Genomic DNA, 23,769 nt, shown 5'->3' with positions numbered 1-23,769 from the left:
AACTGTCGACCGGAAGAAGTGTTCTTACCAGGGAGCGTAGAACTCGACAAGAGCTCCTCTGTCTTGACCGACCTCCTTCTCGAAGTTGTCCTCCGTCAGCACAACCACGTCGTCTGCTACGGCCGACACGAACAGCAACACCAAGAGACCGAAACCTAAATAGATCTGAGATCTCGCCATTTTCTCTCTCCCTCCGAGGTTTGATCGAAGAAGAACTTTAATCTTTGCTATTAATAAATAAATGTTACTTCCCTGAATTTGGTGGGATATTTCGCTTCCACCGAAAGAAAAGAAAAGAGACGATGACGTGGCACGATCGCACTCGTCCAATTAGTTGCCGATGAACACGACGGAGATCCGAAGTCCATTTTACGTGGCCGTCTGACGTGGCGTAACGTGAATGGCAGGGCCTCAACAACGTTAGACCGATTGCCCGCTGAGGTCCTGAGGAAAAGTCAAATCTGAAATACGAATCTCGGCCTTGAATTTCTTTAAAGTTTCGTTTTAGCCCCGTAATTTAAAAAAGAGTCAACCGCACTAAACAGAATTCTTGTGATCAGAACCACAAACATTTAACTACGTCGGCCATAGGGCTCGTGAACTGCACTGTCCTGTCCTTGAGGTAAAGGGGCAAAACCCAAAGACTTAGTCCTTGCGGGACAATGGGTGGTTCTCGAGATGCAATAGAGAGTGAAGCAACATTCCCAAGTCCTCCACGAGAATAGTGTTCATCCACATTTGCCTCCTCATATTTTCCACACAGCTACTGATTCTCAGACCCATTTGATCCTGAGAAGAATCCACGTCTGTTATCGTAGGATTAGCGCATTGTTGTAGCTCAGCCGACCACTGCAAGTCATCAATTCTTGTCTCGTTTAACCTGCAAAGTAAACATAGTTGATAGTTCATGCATCATCTATGAACAAGGGCTTGAAGCAATCAACCAGATAGAAGTCTCGCAGAAGAGAAAAAGCTTCGTCTTCTTCCGGGTTTTACTTACTTTTCAAGTATCCGGTCTGCTTCCTTAGAGTTTCTCACCCGAAACAAGGCCTTGACAGTGTCCTGGTCAATCCTCGCAAGACCCTCAAGAGAACCAAGTGACGTGCACGTTGAGTGTATTTTAGAATCAGCTGTTTCCGATTTCAGATTGCTAATTCTGACACTAACAATTGATGACGGAGCTTCCACAACTGTGCTTGAGCTCGAATTCTTGGTGGTAGTCTCATTCTTTTTCTCAGATTTAGACCTGGAACCGCCGTTACTCTTAGCTTTGACTTTCTGTTTTGTAGTTGGAGATGACTTGCTCGCCTTAGAAGTTGAACCCTTCAAATTCGTAACCTTTGTTGCCGCTGAAGATGAGCACGGTAATCCTTTTTTCTTTCCTTTAGCTTCCTGATAAAACGTAAACCTAGCAGGTTTAAGAACATTATAATCTTATGGAACCGGCCACTGCCACCAAAGACATACATAGAGTTATGATCCCATGACATGCATAGTATATATTGACCAGTCTGATCATAAGAACCAATAATTGTAGGTTTCTCTAACAAAGAATTTCCTTTCAAACTATTGGAATATGTGGAGGACAATATCTGGCTGAAGATGATGAGCGTACCCGGAATTGATCTGGCTTCTCAGTAAGCAACTTTGGAATCACAAAACTTTCCTTCTTCACACAACCCAACTCTGACCAATCATCGTCTTCAAGATGACTACATGACTCCTTCTGAAGACCCTCAGCCCCACCTGAAATCGACCAAGCCGAGGGAGCATCAAAGAAACAGGCCGAAAGGCTCTGACCACACCACAAAAATGCTGTCTTTCAATCATCAATGTCAATGTCCGCACCTGTATTTTCTTCCTTGGGTTCATCCAATTTCGATATATCATCTTGTACAAAAGTATATAATGGATGATTCAAGGATTTAATCCCTCTTGATCCGAAGCGGAAAATTCCGCCTCCAACAAATCTGCTCGCAGATTGAGAGCTGATAGATGCCGGCTCTCTGGCATTGAATCTGTCAGCAACAGCAAGATTCATTTCTATTTCGATAGATAACGTACCAAAAAATACTCCAAAACTCGCAGCAAGTTACTAGACAAACAGTAAATTAACTTTTGTTGAATGGAGCAGAAACGGAAGAGCAATAAAATATTATTCAAAACCCAGAACACATGATCTCGACGAAAGAAACAAGAAGAAGTTCAAACAATATTCAAACCCAATAAGAGTCACAGAACATTGGCGAAGTTACGCATCGTTAAACCCTACACATCACGTGGGAGGGAGGGAAGAGAGCTAACCGATCGAGTAAATTCTTCGAAATCGCCGGAAATCCGCCATTTTGACCTGGGAAATGTCGAACAACAATCAGAGATTTTCCTGTAGCGATAACTTCTCCGTGCAACAGTTCCTCGAATCCAAAATTTCACGGGAAGAATCGAAGAACACAAAGACCAATGAAACAAAAAAACAGTCGCCGTGAACAGAAGTTGAATGTACCGTAGAACAAGGAGATGCGAGAAGCGCGTAATCTCAACGCGAACATCGTCCCCGCTCCGCTCCGCCACGAAGAGAAGAGGGAGGTAGAACAACCGCGAAAACAGTAACGCAGAGAGAACCCTACGAACGACGCCGTACCATCCCTCCTCCGCCCATAAATAAATTAGGGCCTGTCGTTTGGGCCAAACTGGGCTTATTTAAAGAGGTGGTAAAATTATTGTAACGTATTAAATAAATTGTTAATTTTATTTGCCGCAGGCTAATGGGCCTATATTTGGTTTCGAAAGCCATTCTAGTACGTGGGCCTTTTGGTAACAATGCTTTAGGCCCATCTATGTCCATTGTTTCTGTGTTTTGGGCCTATATCTATTAATTGAAGTCACTATTTCCACGTCTTTGGTTATATTATATATTTATTTATAGTCTTATTTTAAGACCTTGCTCATGTACTGTGGGGTCTTTCGCCACGTGAAGTGTGTACGAACTACGTAAATACACCCATGATGATCATTGGTTCAACAATATTATTCGGATTCGAACCTTAAGTTTGGGGAACTTATATTTCAAATGAACTGACTAATTTTTGGGATATCGATTCTGAGATTAATTTGGGTTTTGGCGCAAGATACCCGATTACCAAAAAGAATATATTGTTCGAGATATGTCCCGTTCTCGATTAAACTATTTCAGTATCAAAATAAATATTTGAAAATTTGTGACATAGATATAAAGGATCATTGGATCAACAAGACAGTACTAGCGCGCATATATATATATAAATGTCGCAAATCCTTTATGCAAACAAACTTTTCACGGATATAGGACATCTATAGAAGTTGATAATAATTTGTGAAGCATACCAAAATTTTTAATAAGCGAATGTGTCTGAAATCAGAATCGGATGATTAAAAAAAAAATCGTAAATTCCAAATCAATTGGATTTGAATCCACGTAATAATAATAATAATAACCATAAAAATAATAAAAGAATATTCAAAAGTATCACATGGGGGATCCAAAGACTCCGGAACCATATCATCCAAAATTTAATGTGACGATAACGACATTTCCTCCTTGTGTCTAGCAACTTGTAACAAATTCTCATCCGTCAATCATACAAACAATCATGCCTTCAAAAACGTTATATTTAATTATTTAATTTCACGACAAATTTTTAAGAATTTTAAGAAATAACCCGTTTATTCGCTTCATAAAACGTTGTATTTAATTATTTAATTTCACGACAATTTTTTAAGACTTGTAAGAAATAACCCGTTTATTCGTTATGTATCTCTGTCTAGAAATTTCGATCTCGAAACGAGGAAATCGAGTATTATACATTATAGAATTTTATATAAAGGGGAAAATGATCCAATGCCATTGTTATTAATACACCCTTTTTATAATGTTTTATTCAATATATAAATGGAAAAACGGTTGTACTTGTTTTCTGATTGTTATTAAATGCACACTTGTATTTGTCCTATGTGATTGCTCTTATATGTAAGTTGTGGGGCACGGACAAAAAATGTAGTATGTATTAGCTGGAATTAGATTCATATCGAGTCGTCGGTCAAGATTTGCGAAAAATAAAACGAAACATATATCTATATATAACACATCATGATAAAATATTACAGATCCGTATATATCTCTAATATCGTCTTTATTTTGATTAATTCGATACAAATTATACGCAGACGAATACGTGTTCGTGTACGTGCGTATACGTGTTCGTGTATGCGCAAATTATACGTATCTAGTCACGTAAAACCAAAAGCAGAAACAAACACGGCGTCTTGTCTTTTTTTTTTTTTTTTTAAAATCTCATTATCCATAAAACACGACTTAAAGAACAATGAGATTTCACCAGAAGTCGTATTTACAACAAAAAAAAAACATAATTTTTTTCACCAACACAACGTCGTATGACACAACACGAGGATCGCCATTGTACGGACGAGATCGCGTTACGTACCGCCAAACGTGGATTCGTACGGACAAAAAACTACACGTTGGCCATATATTTTGTACATCAGGATTCAGGAAATAAGCCAAGTGACCATCGCGTTTTCCTTCTCGCGATCCAACGGCTCTCCGAAGTCGCCGAGTTGTCCAAACGCAGTCTCCTCACCATCCAACAACCACGACAAAAACGAATCTGGACTCTCTTTCTCGTCCCGAAGGTTATGACCCCCTTGCAAAACAGAGTCCCAGTCGATGAAGTCGTCGGTCATGTCGCTGACCAGATCCTGGTTCAGCAAGGACTCCACCGATGGACATGACTGCAGCGCCGCATCACCGGTCCAACTGCTCAAGCAGCAACCACCGTCGAGATTCTCATTACCCACGAACGCTTGGTCCGAAACAGACCCAACGAACTCACCGGCTGCATCGTTGACTTTTTCAAAGCTCATAAACGATTCGACCGATGGACATGACTGCATACCCTCTCCGCTCCACGAGCTCGTGCTGCTACATATTCCGCCGGCGAGATCTCCGAAACCGGCGAAATCTTGGTCTGAAACAGACTCTTTCTCATCTCCAGACCCTCTGATTGGTTCGTTGACTTTTGGGTTGTAAAGTTCGGACTCATCCAAGAGGAGAGAAGCATCGAATATGTCATCAAAGGACAAAGCTCCATCTTCGCCATTGATGTCGTTATCACAGTCGATGTCGTCACCGTATCCATATGGTCCAAAATCCGCCATGACGCCAATCAAAGCGTCAGCTCCACAGTCACTGCTACTTGACAACGACATGAATGCATCTTCTTCCCTCTCTTCCCCTTTTTCAGCATTTCCCACTTCGCACACCCTTGATCCTGTACCGCTGGTTTTCGCGTTTTCCTCGGGTTCCACGTCATCAACAGGTGGCTTCGTTTTGGTAGCGAAGACTTTCTTTGACTTCCTTGTGGAGTTTTTAGGGTTTGGGTTCTTGACCTTCATGGAAGATCTGCTGGTCCGTCCTCTGCGTTTGGGCGGAGGAGGAGGAGGGGTGTTCTTGACGGCGTTCATGACAATGGCGGCGACTTCTTGAGAGACCGTTGGTTTTCTGACGAAACTGTGAAGTTTCCGACTCAGATGAGAGTTCCAGTAATTCTTGATTTCGTTGTCTGTTCTCCCTGGTAGATTGCTTGCTATCAGCGACCATCTGCACCAAATTTACAATTGTAATCAAAATCAATTTCATACTGAGGGGTTTGATTAAAATATTTTACCGGGAAATAAAAATGACGTGGCACGATTATGATCTATTGTGCTCGTGACTTCTCTCTCGTACAGACGCAAAACACGCATGCACAGTCAATTATTATGTAAAGTATACGTATTTATATTATATACTGAATGGAAATATTACAAAACATGATATAGTTCAAAACCCTGAAATACGTCTGAAGTTGTTTTAAATTGAGAACGACCCACGAGACAATGTTTTGTTCATTTGCAGGAAAGAAACAAACAAAAAGTCAAATAAATAAATATATATACATAAGCCATGCAATTTATAAATGGACGGCGTGGATATAGTTGTAGGGTTTGTGTAATATGCGACCAACATGTACCTGTTTCCCAAAGACGACTGCAGCTTAACAATGATTTCTTCCTCTTGTGGCGTAATGTTTCCCCGCTTTACATCGGCCCGAAGATAATTTATCCACCGTAATCTACAACTTTTTCCGCATCTTTTCAACCCTTTTAAAAAAAAAATGTAAAAAAGAACATGTTATATATATACAAGGGATTTGGATCAATATAATAATAAAACTCATGACGTTATAATTATATTGCCTGTGATACAGATTAAAATAAATTATATGTACAAAAGTGACGTGCATTAATCCATAACCTCATATGATTATGCGGTCGCTCAAACGAAAAGTTTTATAATAACAACTAATTGAACGCCTTGGAGCATTAAATATGTGGTTCCCCGATGACACTTGGTGGTGGTAATTAAATTAAAAATACAATGCCTCTGTTCGCATACAGTGTCAAATTAAATTTCATCGCTCATATGTCTCATAAACTAACCTCTACTGTTATATCATTATATTCCTCATGCCAAATCGGTCCAATATATTAAATGCAATCTTTCGGCACACTGTTTTCCCACAGTGATTTCATCCATGATCGTTCAACTACTGAGTCTACTCGTATCAATATGATACATTCATATACTTATGTACATATATATATATATAATTTGACTAACTTACATAAACAAAAGAAAGAATCATGACGAAGAAGATCGGACAAAACAAACAATGGCTAGTTTTCGCATTTGAAAAAAGAAAGAGAACATGCAATTTCTCCAAGAAAAAAAAAACAAAAAATTTCTATATGGGCAAAGAAGAAAGCTAACTGTCTCATGATTATGCTATATATATATATATATATATATATAGGTGATAAGAGTAGGATAATATGGTGAGGTACCGGCATTTTTGGGCAAGGAGCGCCAAGAGCCTTCGCCGTGGGAGAGAATGTAGGAGGAGAGGAGACGGTCTTCCTCCGCCGTCCACCGCCCCTTCTTCATCCCCACTTTCTCACAGCACGGCGCTCTTCCCATCTCTCCGGCGATCCGCTCGGTCACGTGACCCAGATAGAGAGAGAGAGAGAGGGGTATGCGGCACGTGAGAGTTGACAAAGTCACTGACTCGGTACTTATAGACAGAGAGCAAGAGCAGTACTGTGTCGGGAGGGGAGAGAGGGAGGGAGTGTGTGTGTGTGTGTGTGTGTGTGCAGGAGAAAACGCCACGTAGGCCTCATTTGAGTGCGCACTCGTGGCTCTTCTGCTGTCGATAGCATTGTCACCGGCTCACGCACCTTCTTCGTGGTTCCATTAGGAGTTAGTATTAATTAATATTGCAGTTGAAAAGCTTTGATTGCGCTTTATTTTAAAAAAAAGCAACACCAAACCAAAAATAACATTAATTTAGGAAATAAATGGCGAAAACCTATACGTTCTCTAAGGGGATGCAATTAATGACACGATTGATTAACACGATCGCGGTTATTATTAATTAATATACTTCTCCCTTGTATCATATGATATGATATACATCAGTCATGAAATCATGATATGATCGACCCATCAAAATGATTCGTAAACATGACCAGGGACCCAATCGCACCTTATTTTTGGGGTGTACGTAATTAAATAATAATAATATTTTTGTAGGGAATCTTATATGGAAGATTCCACATGTGTTGACCGGTTTGCATGCACGGTCCGTATTTCAATGATAGTCTTTAGAGTTGAGAAGCCACGTGCGTTACGTTACGCATATCAGGGCCGCCTCCACAGTTTTTTTTAATAGGTTGTAATGCGCAGATGTCCAAACTAAACCCCCAAATCGTGAGCAAGATATATGATTATAATATACGTTTTTTTTCTAATTTGAGGTTTTTTTTTTATAACGGAGGACCTCTAACTGCTACCATTCGGACGCGTTGACTAGGTAAACTTCCGGTCCGGAATCCGCCTTTGTATATGTGGATCATATAAATCTAGAAATTATTTCCCTCTCCACTAGTCAGAAATCGAACACTCGATCTCAAAGTGAAGTTACCTCATATCCCAAGATTGACCACTCGCCCACGATCTGTTGGGTAATTTGAGGTTCGAATTAGGAACCAATATTTTACCACAACTCTTTACCGATTGAGTTAATCATTAGGGTTTCTCCACAACTCTTTACGACCATTTTAGTTTTTTACTTTTTTTTAATAACCGTACAGTGATTCACCGGTTTATAAATGACAAGAAATCTAAGTGAACTTTTTTTCTTTACCGGCGTTATTTCCCCAATGCATTTTTAGAAAGTTTTATTGTGAATTTCAAAATCAAATCCCACTCACGTCTCCATGATGACTGAAACTCGTCTAAGATGCTAATCAAAAGCTTTTGTGGGGTTATGATTTTCACCTCCCTTGATCATGTACCCTATGTATGCACACGTGTCATGATCTCATGTTAATGTTTGCATCCGTGACAAATATATCGATATGTGTTTCAATCATAACCAACGTTGATGTTTCAATCAATGCCCTCGAGATGCCATTCGATTTTTTTAAAGAAAATATTGAAAATTTTAATTCGATATTATATTAGTGTACATATACGTTACGTATATATAATTGGTTTGACACTGTAGTTTTGTCTTGGGTTTAATGTAGTAGGTTATTTTCGTGCAAACAAAAACAAGTCATTTATGAATGAGCATAGAGTTGCTTCGTGTTATATGGAAATTATTTAATCAAGTGGACCTTGAGGGGGCTCGAATTTTGTTCGTTGAACATGCCAATCTTGCATGAGGGACCTATTCATTGTCTTCTTCTTTTCTTTTTTAAATATATTGTTAGTCTACACTTAGAATTAGAAACAACCATAGTTCTTTGTAATCAGGTCGTTTTTGTTATAATCATCCACATAAATTCCTCGTTGATCATTCCCATGAACTAATCAATACGTTAAACACGTCTTCTTTCATATATATATATATATATATATATGGGTATATATATGTCAATTCATTGCTGCTGAAATATCTTTTTATAATCATGATAATTATTGGATTTATGTATAAAAATCCGATCATATCAGTGTATATATATATAAAATCACACCAATCAACCTGTTTCGGTCACATCAGTATAGCTCGAGCCCCTTTATTATTTGGATTATTCTATAAAGTCTGACGATAAAAAGATACTCTAAATGATCTGACGAGCACGGATCACGTTTCTGCAGGCAAAGACCGTGATCGAGAATATTATAAAATCCAGGATTAATTGTCCATAGTTTTTGTAACATATGAAAGATTCACTTTATTATTTGTTAAAAAATACAGTTTGCAATGAAATTGCAACGAAATTATTTTCGTTGCAAACTCGTCATTACAAAATAATATAGTATTTCAATTCATTACTATATTTGCGACATTTTTATAACGGAAAAGAATTTGTTGCTAATTTAGCAACGCATATTCCTTACTAAAAATAATATAAAAATTAAAAAAAAAAAGTTAAAATTATAAAATTTAAAAAATAGAAATAAATAATTAATAAATATAAATATTAAAGAAAGATAATAAAAATATTTTGTAGGATTTTAGATTTTTTTAAAGAGTTGTAAATTAAAATTTATAAGAATAAAATTTTTAAAAAATAATATTAATTTGTATAAATATAAATATAAAAATAAAATAAATATTTATATAATTTTTAGAATATTTTGAAGATTTGGGAGAAAAAAATATTTTAGAAGATTTTTAGAGTGAGAAATGATTGTTAGATTGTGTTTAAAAGTATTTGTAAACGAAATTCGCTTCAATATATACAAAACATTTATAGTGAAATTTCGTTACAAACTTGCAACGCAATTGTATTACAAATCCAATTAGAAACGAAATTGCGTTGCAAAAGACGTGAAAACTATAATCAATTGTAGCCACAAATTTATTTTAATTTTGCAACGTAATTTCGTTGTTAATTGGATTTGCAACGCAATTTCGTTGCTTTGCATTCAAATTTTTATATTTACTTTTTCGACGGTCAAATCATATTACTTATTAAATAATAATTTTTGTAACAAAATTATTACTTTGCAAAAGCAAAATTGGTTGTTAATCATTTGTTGATTTGCAATGAAATAATCTTGCAACGATTTTGCAACTCTTTGTAAAACAAAAATTGCGTTCTAAATTAGTAACGAAATTATTGCGTTGTAAAGTATTGCTAACTGCAATAAAAAAAATTTGAAGCGATTTTGCAATGCTTTGCAATTAAATTTTTCGTTGTTGAAGCGTTGCAAAAAATTTTCGTTACAAAACGTTGTAATTTTTTTAACTTTACAACGAAATTTATTTTGTTGCTAATTATCTGTTTTTTTTAGTGATTATTCACTATATACAATTACAACGTTATCTTATGTCGAATTTCAAATATCATCACAATTCACGAACGATAAACAAAGGACTTGATTTATTTTTCGAAATGACGTCGAAATTGAAACTATGAAACCGAAATGAGAAATAAAAGGCAGTAGGTGCCCTATGTATGTATGTATGTATGTATGTATGAATGAATGCAACACCAAAATGAGGCTGTGTTCGGATTTATTTTCTTTTGTGCGTGTCAGTCTCTGTTTGGGCTATTGTGTAAATGAATCCCTTCGATATCAATAGCACATACCAACTCCAACTTGACATTGGTATTTATTTCCACCATAATTTCGAAATTAAAAATATTGTCACGTTTTTCGGGTCCATTCAAGACCTTCATATATCCCTTAATTAATTCTATATGATATGGTATGTCATATTATCATTAACTCAATATGGGTGTGAGTATTTTTCCCTGATAGTGATATATATATATATATATATATATATGTGTGTGTGTGTGTGTATATAGCGTTTATAATAGAAATATCTAGAAAATAATTAAAATAACCATTAAGTCTGATTTTAGTAGTACACGCAGAGGGCGGATTTTGGAAAACCCTTTTTGGGTCCACGACGACGAACCAGTGTTCCACGATAATCTCGTGGTCCGCATAAGACGAAAGAGGTTTATATATATATATATTTCGTCCATCAGTATTGGTGATTTTTTTCTTTAATTTTTAATCTCACATATATATATATGTATGTATGTATGAATATCAAAATTAGTTGACGAATGAAGTTTATTTTTACGATTTTTAGGCCCGTCCAAGAGCATGGAACCAAATAACACTATCAATGTTATATAATGCAAAGACAGCGACTATTCGTTTCTGTCGTCTTTTTCTTTTGAAACTTGTATAGAAAATCAAAAGAAACAATCTTCTCATTGTCTTAAATAAAATAGTTGGCATTTACAACCATTATCATTCAACAAATACTTGTTATAGTTGTCGGGACGGGACGATATATATACATATATATATATATATATATATGTATATATGTATATAAATAAAAGAAAATAGATGTAAAAGAAATGGCATAATGATGCATAAATTAGTATATACTTAAAAGCTCCCTTTTGCCAGTGGGATGGGATCATACATTTCCGTGCAGAATGAACCAACAGTGAAGCGATAAGGTTTATTATTTTCGTTATTTTAATTCATATTAATTCTTTCATTTGATTTATATTTATATTTTTTGATGGCGCATTTAGACATATTTGTCATATCCATGAGTATTTTTTTTTTTTTTTGCGGAGGAAAAAAAACGGGTTGTGCAATAGTATATAACTGCGATATACACTGTGTGAAATGGTGCAAAATATGGTATAAACGAGATATGTAATCAAATAAAGATGATGCGATATCACAAGAATACGTAAAATATATTTTGTTTTTTTGTTAATTTAAAAAAACTAAAATATTTTTATTGGTTTTAAAATATATTCATTTGGTACAGTGTATCAATACGTAAAATTGTATACCGCGATTTGAAAAAATAATATATCAACGTTAACTTGAAAATGATAAAAAAGATGTGATTTCGAGATGATAAAGATCCCTTCTACGATTTAAAATATATTTATCCACAGGCTCAGGCCCATTATACTTATTTACCTATTTAAGCTCTCAGCCCAATGACTGTCTGGTGGGCTCTGCATTCGGCCCATTTTATCCGGAACGGCGTCGTCACGTTGACGGAAGGAGCTTTCGGAGTCAAGCGGAGCACGATACACGCCTCCACGTGGCAGTATTTGATTCGTTTAAACACGTAAACAGCGTTTCGAATCCTAAGACGTTCCATTGGAAATACTGCGCGAGAGAAGGAAGCGCCCGCGAACAAGACGGTTCCAATCGTTCGGCGGTCGAAGAACAAAGCGCCTGCGAACAGGAGTCGAAGAGGAGTTTGGCCGATCCGATTTCGCGAGGAAGGGATCTTTATCATCTCGAAATCCGGAGATTTTATTTGTGAATCACGTCGAAGAAGGAAACCTAGGAGTTGAAGATCCCGGAGAGATTCGGTTCTCTCCTGATCTGCAGTTCCATGGCGCTTCGGAGCCCGAAGCTGTTTCTCGTCTTGTTCGCTCTTTCCTATGCCGTCATCGCCCTTGCCGGGTAAGCATCCCATCGATACGTAAATACATTCGGCGCTTACGCGCGTATGTAGAATATTGCTGAACGCGATACATTTGCGTGTTGTGGTTGGAAATGTGTGCTCATCATATGTGAATTCATCTACCCGTATTTTAATTACTCTGAAATCTTCGACGATCCAGGAAGAGCTACTACGATGTACTGCAAGTGCCGAGAGGTGCATCCGATGAACAGATCAAGAGAGCTTACAGGAAGCTAGCCTTGAAGTACCATCCGGATAAGAATCAAGGAAATGAGGAAGCAAATCGTAAATTCGCCGAGATCAACAATGGTATTTTTCCTCATTTGGTTTCATACTTGTTAGAGATTTGTCCCCTTTTGCCCCAAGGGCACGTCTTCTTCGTCTCGAATTGAGGGAATTTTTAGTCAGGGACATTGTTTCGTGGATTGATTGGCGGGGGCACCAGCCTATGAGGTACTATCGGATAGCGAGAAGAGGGAGATATATAATAAGTATGGAGAAGAGGGGCTTAAGCAGTTTGCTGCTAATGGAGGCAGAGGTGGGGGAACGGGTGGCATCAACATCGAGGACATATTTGGCCAGTGAGTTTTACCGAGACTTTCATCCGTCTTTGATACTTTCAGTACATATCATTGGCAATTTTTGTTGTTGTTGGAAAATAAAACGTCGTCTCTTTTAGTCCTTTTCTTCTTTCGTGGAGAAGATGATGGGGGTTTACTTATGATTTGTTCCAGTTAGAGCCTGAGGTACTAGGTTCAGACAATTAGAGGTACTAGGTTTCAGTTAGAGGTGGGTACTTGGTTCAGACATTTAGAAAAATTGTTTCTAGTTCTCTATCAAGATTGTAGCTTAGGGTTGTTTGGGGCTTTACTTTGAGTTTTTGCTCTTGTTAATTACCTCAACATTGATGATTCATGACTTTTTTTTTTAAGGATACAAATATTCAAGTTGTGTTACATTTTTCAATGTGATGATTGTATTTCATAAATTTCGTTGCTCCTGCTGATAAATGACAAGAAATCTAAGTGAACTTTTTTTCTTTCTGCTGAATGTATATGTTGCCGACATCCAGAGATTATTCATTTGGCTTTTAGGTTCTTTGGTGGAGGTTCGATGGAGGAAGAAGAGAAGATTGTTAAAGGTGATGACGTGATTGTTGAACTCGAGGCTTCTCTTGAAGACTTATACATGGGAGGCTCTGTAAAGGTATGTCACTGATCCATCAGATTGTTTTCTGTCTTATGAGGAATGCATGTAGCTTCGTTTGTTAGCGAAAAACTTTTCCAAGCTGTTGCTTTGATTTGAATATATTTGACAAAGAAGATTTGAGAAAGCCTAATATATTTGCCAAAATCCTTGAGAAACTGGATAGGAATATGAGAGAAGTTTACTTGCCTTGCTCTTTTCTTTTAGCTGGATCCAGTTTTCCTTTCTAGATCCTATAAAGATTGCATTTTCTCACTGAGGTGGGGTTGCCTAAATTTCTCAGGTTTGGAGAGAGAAAAATGTCTTAAAACCAGCCCCAGGAAAGAGAAAGTGTAACTGCAGGAATGAGATTTATCACAGACAAATTGGTCCTGGAATGTTCCAACAGATGACAGAGAAGGTGCTGCAGACCGACCCGTGTCTCCAAATGTCCTCTTGGACATGATTTATTTTCCCATTTAATGAGAGTATCGGTTGATTTCTCTCAGGTCTGTGAACAATGCCCGAATGTCAAGCATGAACGGGAGGGATACTTTGTCACTGTTGATATAGAGAAAGGAATGCAAGATGGACAAGTAAGTTTCGGCAAGAACCAGTCTCCAAGCGAATCATCAGTCTTTGATTTGTTGAAGGCTTGAAGCTTTTCCTTCTCTTGGTCATGCCCCAAGATTCATGACATGAGATTGTTCTGATGTTTAAGCCGTCTCCTTTTCTTTCTTTCAGGAAGTGGCGTTCTATGAAGATGGCGAACCCAAAATAGACGGTGAACCTGGTGACCTTAAGGTTAGTCTCTTGCACGATTTTGCTATTCATCTTTCTGTACACCAAAAGCAGAAACTGACTACCAGCTTTGCCTTGTCAGTTCCGGATCCACACAGCACCTCATGACCGGTTCCGAAGGGATGGCAACGATCTACACATGACGGTGAACATATCGCTGGTAGCTCTTCCAACTCCACCGCCATTTCATTCATATTCTTGATCATAAACCATCTTGCTTCATTTTGTATTGTGATTGCTTCAATATTGTCTCAGGTGGAAGCCCTCGTTGGTTTCCAGAAATCCATCAAACACCTCGATGATCGTGACGTTGACATCAGTTCAAAGGTACAAGCTCTCTCATATGTGTGTGTGTGTATCTAATCAGAGCAGAACACAACTCTTCCAGTGGTCTGATGTGGTTTTTGAGTTGGGTTATACATTTTTTTTTACTGTTTCAGGGAATAACAAAACCGAAAGAGGTAAGGAAGATAGAGGGGGAAGGAATGCCTGTTTACTACAGCAACAAGAAAGGAGACCTGTATGTGACCTTTGAGGTTATATTCCCCTCCTCTCTGTCTGACGATCAAAAGAAGAAGATCAAGGAAGTTCTCTCCTAAACACAGAGACCCACAAGTGACTTTGGATTTTCCCCCCCTCTCTTTTCCATTTGGGTTTCTTATTTTTACATTTCTCTCAGCGTTTCGGGTGAAAGTTTGTATTTTTTTTCCCACTGTAACCATGAGTAGGCAAGAGTAATATAGGAAGGAAGAAACAGAGTAGTAGAAGCCTCAGGCTTCGGAACATGGTTTTCCCTGATCGTTCCATGACCATTATTAGTACAATCTCTGTTACGATACCACTGAGAATATATCCCTGGATTCTCCCACTGATACGAGAAAGACATATCTTACATGGGATTTTGAGTTGAAATGTCTTGAGGGAGTCTATACGCGTGTGCGTGTGTATTCGCAGACCTTGTTTCTCTCCACAGGTACTAGAGATGGATCTTCCCAGCCAGATACCAAGAGTGCATGGCGAGGCAACCAAAGGACATGATATTAGCTAATGATGATAGCCCGTGAATCATTCCGAATTTCTTGTTCATGGCAGCTAGCTTCGGGTTACTCTTCGCCACCTCCTGGTTCTTGGACCACCCGATTTCATTCCCAATGTTATTCTCTTTCTCCACTTTGTGCCTTTGCTTCATCGTCTACACATCAACCAGCCAATGAACGCAATGACAGTGGTCAGGTGGCAATCTAAGAGAAACCAGCAGTTGAACAACAAGAGCAGAGGAAACAACTAGATGGGTGTTGTTGTGGAGCAACTTACCTCGATAGTCATGGGTGTAAATACAAACAAGTTGGCCAGATTGAAAGCAAATGCGGAGAGTAGAAACCCTAGCTGATACTTCTCCACTGCCGAAGATGACTTCCATGGATGCAGATATCCAAAAGCGGCTAGCGAAATCGCACAACACGTGCCCACCAAAGTGAAATACGCCGGAAACATCTTGCTTTGCAGGTTCCCGAACTGATGCCTCGGCAAATTCCTAATCAGATGGAATTAGCAAGGAATTCAGACATAACTCAATTCTAATTTCTACACCATCGCAGAAATTTCCCCTAAATTCAAGACACCGGAACCCTACGTTTAAAAAATTTCTAAGCCATAACACTTTCCTGATCATTCCGCACGAAAATGAAGAAATTGAAGATGATCGAAGCACGAGAACACGGAAGAAAGAGAGGAGAGAGAAGCGTAACTTGAACATGATGATGCCGCCGAAGAAAGTAGCCCAGAGAGCAGCACCCCAAGCGGTGGAGAAGCTGAGGAGATGAGCCAGCTTGAGTAACGCCGACGCCGTCACCTTCGCCGGATTCTCGCCGTCCGACTTCGATCCGAAGGTCTCCGGCGAGAATATCACCCCCATAGCCAAGAACGCCACTGCTGCTAAGAACCTTGTCAGCCACGCCATTGCCCGAAGATTCCGATCACTCGCGCACTCTCTGTCTCGAACTCTCTCGATTTCGCTACGGAAGTACCAAAGCGATGACGCGGCACGTTTTTGTAAAGGCGAGATGATGGTTAGATTGCCTAGACCCGAATTTACTATAATACCCATGGGTTTTTGAAGTGCCCCACTGACCCTGCCCGTGCGAGATGGCGGCGAGTCTGATTCGGTTATGAGTCTGATTCGGTTACGAAATATATAGGTTCATTTTTTTCGGTTTTATAAAAATAGATACCAATCGTTTTTTTATATAATATTTAGTTTGCTTCGCTTTGGTTCTGATTTTTATTAAAAAAAAGATAGATCTTCTTCGATTTTTCAGGATTTTTTAAAGTTTAGTTTGGTTCGATTCTAAAATTCGGTTCTCTAAAAATAATATTATTCGGGAATTTCAAACGATTCGAATCAGAAAAATACCGTTTTTTGGATTCAATTTCGAAGAACCGAACCGAAACGTCCAGTACTAGTCGAGGGTAGTGAATAGTGATGGCATATTAGTAGTTTCATTTCGGAAGATCCGCCGCGGAGAAATTAATTCAAACATGTGACGAAGTTCCCACCAAACCAGTGTCTGATTTTTTTTCCTTTTAATTTAACCGTAAAACTATTGTTTTGAAGGCACAATTTGAATATATTTTTCAAGATAATAGCAGAGTGATAGAGAATTTGTCCATTTTCTCTTACGAGTTCATGAAACACATCAATTGTCAAGCATTTTATTCCGAATTTAACGAACAATCTGTTAATGATAGGCACACCATATATATACGTGTGTGTGATATAAATCCCGTTTAGTCCAGTTTGGTTTAGTATAATTTGTGTTATTCGATTAAAATACAGAAGATATTTATGTATACAATTCACACCTACGCTAAACCGAACCGAATTGGACTAACCGGATTCATACCCTCATAATACCGTACAGTGTTACAATGAAAACTCGAAGGCGGTGCAAAAAATGGGCGCAGATTCCAGTTGTCTTGTAGAAATCTTACAAGCCTTCTTTCTACTTTGCTTGTTTGGTTGATTTCTTGCTCAGTTTGCAGGTTAATACGAGACGACCGGCGCTGGATCGAACCGGTTAATTACTTGGTATAAAAGAAAGAACAATGCACTGTTATCCAGCGGATAAATTTTTCAGATTTCGAGTTTTGTGTATTAATTATTCCATGCATGAAATGCAGTTTAAGGTCTTTGGAGCGATTTTAGTTGGAATTTTGGAGTACGAGCTGTTACTTGAAGAACGCAAGACTACTTTTGTGAATGAGCACTTGACATGTGCGATTTTTTTGCTGGAAATAAGACCGTTACGCTTCAAATCACAATTTACACGTACCATATATATATATATATATAATAGTTCATAGCCAAATTAATTTCTTGATCATCATTTTTTGAAGGTAAAAGTGGAAACCGCAAGTATGTTAGATATATCCAAATTTGGGTGGTTTAGTGTTAAGAAATTATACAAAATATATGATATTATCCCGACCTCAAATCTAAGCGTAGGGAAGGGTATTCACCCGTACTTCTCCGTTCTTTTAGGAGATATAGTTATTTATATATATACACCAAAGTTATGGTGAACATTCGGATTATTTTAAAAAAAAAGATAGATATGTTCATAATTTGGGTGTGAATAGTTTAATTAGAGTAGAAACAAAACAAGAGTTATAAAATTTATATGGACAGAGGTCGTTTTGGTTGGCTCGAGAAGGGTTATGTGTTATTAATAAGAAGAAAGGGAAGTGAATATATTGAAATGGCTGCCAATCCAAAGAGATCGAGTTTGCTTCAGCTGCACTCCATCTTCCTCACATTGCCTTTAATGGACCACTTAACCCTACTTGCTTTTCCCTCTTTATCTCTTCATATATATATATATATATGTATGATGAAGTTGATGAACTCGCCATGTTTATATATAAATATATATATATATATATATATATATATATATATATATGCGATGTGTAGTATATGTATATACGTGCGTAAGTATGCGTTTTGTACGCATATATAATCATGCGAGGGGTACGTACGTTCAAATCATTAGTAGAAAGCAAATTTTCAAACATCGATCGTCATTAGTAGTCATGAGAGTAATCGCACTCTTCTGCATGCACTCGAGAAACTCGAGCGAATGATACAGAAGTTCATACGTCATTCGTGACCGTAGTCGAATTTCATCGGTCACATTTATATATTTGAATATCTGCAATATTAGCATTATTTATCACGATTAGGACATCATATATATATATACATATATATATATATATTGTGGTGTTCCTTTTACAGTTAACCATGATTATAGATATGCGAAATGTATACATTATGTTTTGTTAATGTAACATAACATATATAGATCATTTCAATTTATTAAACTCGCCAATGCAGTGACATTTAAATTTTATTATGAACTTTATAAAAAAAATATATGTAGTTGAAATAATTATAACTATTGAAATTGCATTGACAAATAGATCTTGTCGATGTGAAACTATGTAATGATAAATTTTTTGTATGAAAGTGAAAGCATATAATAAATTAAATATCAAAGTAAATCATTAAACTAACAAGGAAAATGAAATAGAACGATTCAAACTTGGGGCACACAACCTATAGATTCAAAAGCATGGGCAAACGCCAATTGGATCCAGCGATATCCAATCTCATATAATTAAAATATACAAATAATTAAAACCAATATATTCCAACACATTCTTTCTTTATTTTAAGAAAAATTATATTTTATGCCTTGGGAGCAAAGTCTATGCTAAATTCTGATCAGAATTTTAAAATAATTAATAATGAAAAAAAGTATACTGTTTTCAAAAGTAAACCAATTTAAAATATACGAAATGGTTAATGCCACATGATAGGCTCACATGGATACACTGACATCATCATATCTGGCCACGACCTATCCTCTTCCCAATGTCCCCAACATCCTATACATCACGTGCTCTATATTTTACTTTCCCCCCTCTTATTTGCTAAATATTCCCACTTTCCCCCCACATGGTTATAATTTTATCAAGTAGCCCCCGTCGTCAACCAATTTCGGATATTGATCCCCCCGCTTTATTCCGCCACAAAACTCGCCAAACAAAATGTGCGTCGGGACCAATTCAAAGATAAAATATAGAATTTACAAAAAATGGATAATTTAAAATATGGTATAAATGTGTATCTATATATTTGCCTCGACACAAATTATGGATGAACAATTATGATCGAATTCGTGTATATTCCATAAACAAATGAGCTGAATAAGTTTCACATTTTTTTTTATCATGTAAGTTAATCCACTGCCCCAATATAATCCATTAGAATTATTTTGAAATAGCATGGGGTATTGGACCGTATTAATAAAACGGCAACTTTGGAAATTCAACCTGCCGTTTCCGGCATGCAAAATCCAAACAAAATTTATGTGTCGTATAATTTATTTTACGTTATATCCATTCAATGAATCAGCAGTTTTTGAAAAGGGAAGAAAACAGAGATAAATAGAGTTCTAACGACAAAATCGTCAACCAAATATTATTTTTGGATATAGAAATTAACCTAGGCAGGACTAATGTTTTTTATATTTTATATAAATTAAACCAAAGACACTGGTAACATACTTATATATATATTTGAGAAAACAAATTTTATATGCAAAAAGAAGAAAAAGGAAAAAAAAAATTGGGTATAAGGTTTTACGTGAAGAAATTAAAGGCAAAGCCAATGGTTACGGATACGGGCATAGGAGACTCGTGTCTCTTGAAAGCCAAGAAAAGTTTCACGTTTCATTTTTCAAGCATAAGAAAAGAAATAATTTAAATATGGGTATAAGGTTTCTTCTCTTTTTTAATATTTCAGTAAAAAAATAATTTAAAAAACGAATATCGACTTGTAAATTTATCTTCAAAGCAAGCTATGAATATTTGTGCTGTGTGTGTGTGTACAATCATAGCTTACCATGCACGACATGCAACGCAGTAAGTTTTTTTATTCTATTTTATAATTTTACCCTGCCATGCAATAAATTTGAGCCAGAGAATAATGATATAACCGTATAGGTGCATGTATATATATAATGTGACAACATATACACGCACACCTATACTGTATAAGTATGCGTATATATATGGATCATGAATAATGTTTTGCATAGAATACCCTGTGGCATGCAGTGATATTCTGAAACCAAAATGGCTCTCTGCTGTACTTATTGATTTCTCCTTTTCGCCATTTCTTCGAAGTTGGTGCTCTGCGCTCTCTCTTCCCATATCCAACTAAAATCGAATTAATTTCGTTATAAATTATCAAATTAAAAAAAAATCTGTTCTCTTACGTTTCTTTAATATATTTTGATCTGTTTCAACGCATTTAATGGCGTCAAAAAGTAGATAAGGATTCATCGGAATGTTATGTTGGGTCAAATATCAAATTTTTATATTCGGCCCCCCCCCCAAAATTTGCCCATATTCCATAGTATTTAAAAATAAACTAATTAATAAGGGGGAAATTGAGTTTTAAGATGGTGGAAATTCCAAATTTGAGCTTTTGAAAAATTTACATCGGATAGAAAAACAACAAACGCGTTTTAGAAGGAGACAGAAGTAACAAAATTTTTTCGGCAGGGGAATAATCATATGCATACGTACATACATACATCCATTCATATCTTTTATGTTTATATAATATTATTTTCCCCTTTTTTTGACTGTATTTTTTCGTGTACGGAGACGAGTCCTTTGCCGTATATTGTTCAGTGAAAACGGCGTCGTTTCGCCTGCAGGTATCTTAGCAGCTGAGCGCTTCGAATTTCACCGGAATCGCGTGGTTGAAACCAGACCGAGACAGTAAATTCCCGACGGCCGCGAGATCTCGGCAAAACACTCCTTGGTACGCGCTCGAATTCGGGGTCTTAGTTTCTCCAATACCGGTTTCCTTTACCGAACCGGTTCTTTCGACCGGTTTCGGTTCTTCAGCGTTCTGCTTCGGAGTTTGGGCCTGAACCGCCGCCTGGGCCGCGGCCAGCGCCGCCGTGACATTCTTCCTCTGCTTCTCGGCGGCTTCTTCCTCCCTTATGTTCGCCATGACTGTGGAATACCCTTTCTGAATCAAACGATAGAGCAGCAGCGATGACATCTTCGCTCGATCCCTGACGGAATCGGCGGCGTCTTGGTCGGAGAACTCGCAGCGTTCGATGAAAGACGTGGCCTTGTCGGGTTTGTGCCTCAGACACAACAGGAGATGCGCTCGATCGAGCTCCGATCGAGTACAACCGCGTCTCACCCCGATCAAGCCGTAGTAATCGACGTTACCCGTTTCTCCGTTTGCGATTTTCTGTTTCAGTTTCTGGATTAGGGTCGTCAAGACGCATAATTTCCCGGGGATTTCTCTGTATTTCACGTTGTGTCGCTTCCACGGCGGACCTGGGAGTTTCCGGTCGCGTAAAATGGTGTTGTAGAGGAGTTTCAAGTGTTCGAGATCGTGAAGCGAGTCGGGAAAACACCGGATTGCTTCAAGAAGCGACGCTCTGGTCTCCAGAGCCTGAAGACACGACGGCTCGAGAGCAAGTGTTTTGTTGCAATCGGCGATGGCCTCAGCAATTCTGCCGGCGGCTCTGTAGGCGGCAGCTCGGTGCATGTAGCACTCGGCGAGGAATCCCTGTGGAGCCGGTCGGCGACCGTCGACGATCTTCGAGAAGTGGCGGATGGACTCCGTATAGAGCCCGGCGTCGAGGGCGGCGAGCGCGGCAGTGCGGCGGCGGAGGAGGAGCTTTATGTGGGCGATGAGGTGGCCGACGCTCTCGGCCTCGGTCAGGTGGTGGGGCGGCGGAGATGCGGCGGAGGAATGTTCGATGAGAAGAGAGAAGCTGTCATCGGACCAGCAGATGCTCCGGCGACGGAATTCGGCGGAGGCGAGGCGTTTACCGGTCTGAAGAAGGACCATGGCGTCCTCCATCAGTCCCAAGTGACAACACGCTTGCCCCAACACGATGTACCTAAACAATAATAAAATATTAATTACTCTTTTCGAAATTAGCGGTGCGTTTTCGCAAAAGGAAAAAAGAAAATAAAAGAAAGGAAAGGAAAATACCTCCATTGCCCTTCCTTGTCGCCGTTTTTACACAGCCCTGCCATGACCTTCTTCTTCAAATCGGAAACAGAGAAGCACTTGAACGACGGGTCGCGGCCGTGCGGCGCGTCCGGTAGAAGCAGAACGCGGTCGCGAGAGAGATGACCGGAGGAGGAGGAGGATGAACGGTCGGAAGAAGCGGCGGAATCATCGTCGTTGATGCTGGGGATGTAGCCTTGAAGCATATCGGCGACGTCTTTGAAGCGGCGGAGAAAGAGAAGAGATCTCGCCTTCAGCTCGAGCGCCGTCTCGAGACGCGGCGAAAACGCCAAGGCCGCGTCCAGGAGGTGAACCGCCGAAGCGACATTGTCATGGTCCTCGCTCGCTATCAGAGCTCTCGCGTCCTTGATGTACTTTTCCACCAACTGCGCCACAATACCCAGAAGGAAAAAATTACATCTTTGAATCGAAAAACGGATGCCCTTTTCACCGGCGATTGTCGAGAAACGGAAGATTTTACCTTTCTGTGAGAGAACCACCAGTGCTTCTTGTCGCCGTTAAGGGCATGAGAAATGGCCATTGCTCTGTGTTGAATTGTTCTCAGAAGATCTGGTTCACCGATGCATCAATACACGATGTTTGTGTCTGTATATATCTTTCAATGTAAATGGGTTTTCTCTTTCCCCTCGAAATTCGTTGCTTCTTCTCCTCCAAGATTTGAGAAAGTAAGAGAAGAAGTGTTTATAAAGGACCAGAGAGAGAGAGAGAGAGAGAGAGAGAGAGAGTGGGAGGTTTATGGAGAGAAACAGAGCACTATATGAACGAGAGAGAGTGGGAGAGAGAGAGAGAGAGAGAGAGAGAGAGAGAGAGAGAGAGAGAGACATGCCAGCTTTGACTAGAGGGAAAGCCTTGATCCTTCAACTTCATAGCTGGCACCACTCCCCTTTTACATATTCCTCTCTCCTCTAACTCCGATTGGGTTTCACACTAGCCATCTCTAAATTTTTTTTTCTTTTGAAATTACCATATAAAATTAGTAAATTACCATGCCCACTCCTTTGAATTTCCAAGGATAGATCTTATGTATAATCCGAAGGGGCATTGCCATTGACGTCGAAAGATGACTGC

General features: G+C 38.5%; 6 protein-coding genes across 6 annotated transcripts in view; 1 reads left to right on the top strand and 5 right to left on the bottom strand.

The window, feature by feature from the left end:
• LOC104817468 (protein disulfide-isomerase like 2-1) overlaps positions 1-239 on the bottom strand; it is a 3,897-nt gene extending 3,658 nt beyond the window's left edge. The window contains exon 1 of the mRNA XM_010546680.2: positions 29-239. Within this exon, the coding sequence (XP_010544982.1) occupies positions 29-180 (152 nt within the window). The 5' untranslated portion in view covers positions 181-239. The remainder of the gene's footprint in view (positions 1-28) is intronic.
• Positions 240-462: 223 nt separating this feature from the next.
• Positions 463-2,639, bottom strand: LOC104817467. Its single transcript, XM_010546679.2, has 6 exons — positions 2,504-2,639; positions 2,305-2,350; positions 1,849-2,018; positions 1,616-1,746; positions 1,001-1,392; positions 463-880 (listed from the first exon to the last, which is right to left on the bottom strand). The coding sequence occupies exons 1-6, from the start codon at positions 2,547-2,549 to the stop codon at positions 646-648; spliced, it is 1,020 nt and encodes a 339-aa protein (XP_010544981.1). The 5' UTR covers positions 2,550-2,639; the 3' UTR covers positions 463-645.
• Positions 2,640-4,351: 1,712 nt separating this feature from the next.
• LOC104817466 (transcription factor MYB12-like) lies at positions 4,352-7,153 on the bottom strand. Its single transcript, XM_010546678.2, has 3 exons — positions 6,943-7,153; positions 6,069-6,198; positions 4,352-5,656 (listed from the first exon to the last, which is right to left on the bottom strand). Exons 1-3 carry the CDS (start codon positions 7,073-7,075, stop codon positions 4,546-4,548), a joined length of 1,374 nt encoding a protein of 457 aa, XP_010544980.1. The 5' UTR covers positions 7,076-7,153; the 3' UTR covers positions 4,352-4,545.
• Positions 7,154-12,264: 5,111 nt separating this feature from the next.
• LOC104817464 (dnaJ protein ERDJ3B) lies at positions 12,265-15,402 on the top strand. Its single transcript, XM_010546676.1, has 10 exons — positions 12,265-12,577; positions 12,739-12,887; positions 13,024-13,159; positions 13,673-13,784; positions 14,068-14,184; positions 14,273-14,359; positions 14,508-14,567; positions 14,647-14,724; positions 14,820-14,891; positions 15,005-15,402. Exons 1-10 carry the CDS (start codon positions 12,507-12,509, stop codon positions 15,161-15,163), a joined length of 1,041 nt encoding a protein of 346 aa, XP_010544978.1. The 5' UTR covers positions 12,265-12,506; the 3' UTR covers positions 15,164-15,402.
• Positions 15,300-16,627, bottom strand: LOC104817465 (transmembrane protein 205). Its single transcript, XM_010546677.1, has 3 exons — positions 16,313-16,627; positions 15,879-16,098; positions 15,300-15,756 (listed from the first exon to the last, which is right to left on the bottom strand). Exons 1-3 carry the CDS (start codon positions 16,522-16,524, stop codon positions 15,541-15,543), a joined length of 648 nt encoding a protein of 215 aa, XP_010544979.1. The 5' UTR covers positions 16,525-16,627; the 3' UTR covers positions 15,300-15,540.
• Positions 16,628-21,139: 4,512 nt separating this feature from the next.
• LOC104817463 lies at positions 21,140-23,463 on the bottom strand. Its single transcript, XM_010546674.2, has 3 exons — positions 23,162-23,463; positions 22,663-23,066; positions 21,140-22,567 (listed from the first exon to the last, which is right to left on the bottom strand). Exons 1-3 carry the CDS (start codon positions 23,219-23,221, stop codon positions 21,361-21,363), a joined length of 1,671 nt encoding a protein of 556 aa, XP_010544976.1. The 5' UTR covers positions 23,222-23,463; the 3' UTR covers positions 21,140-21,360.
• Positions 23,464-23,769: the final 306 nt, after the last annotated feature.

Source organism: Tarenaya hassleriana, unplaced genomic scaffold (assembly GCF_000463585.1).
Source record: "Tarenaya hassleriana unplaced genomic scaffold, ASM46358v1 Cleome27, whole genome shotgun sequence".
Lineage (NCBI taxonomy): Eukaryota > Viridiplantae > Streptophyta > Magnoliopsida > Brassicales > Cleomaceae > Tarenaya > Tarenaya hassleriana.
This window is presented reverse-complemented; position numbering and strand designations above follow the sequence as displayed.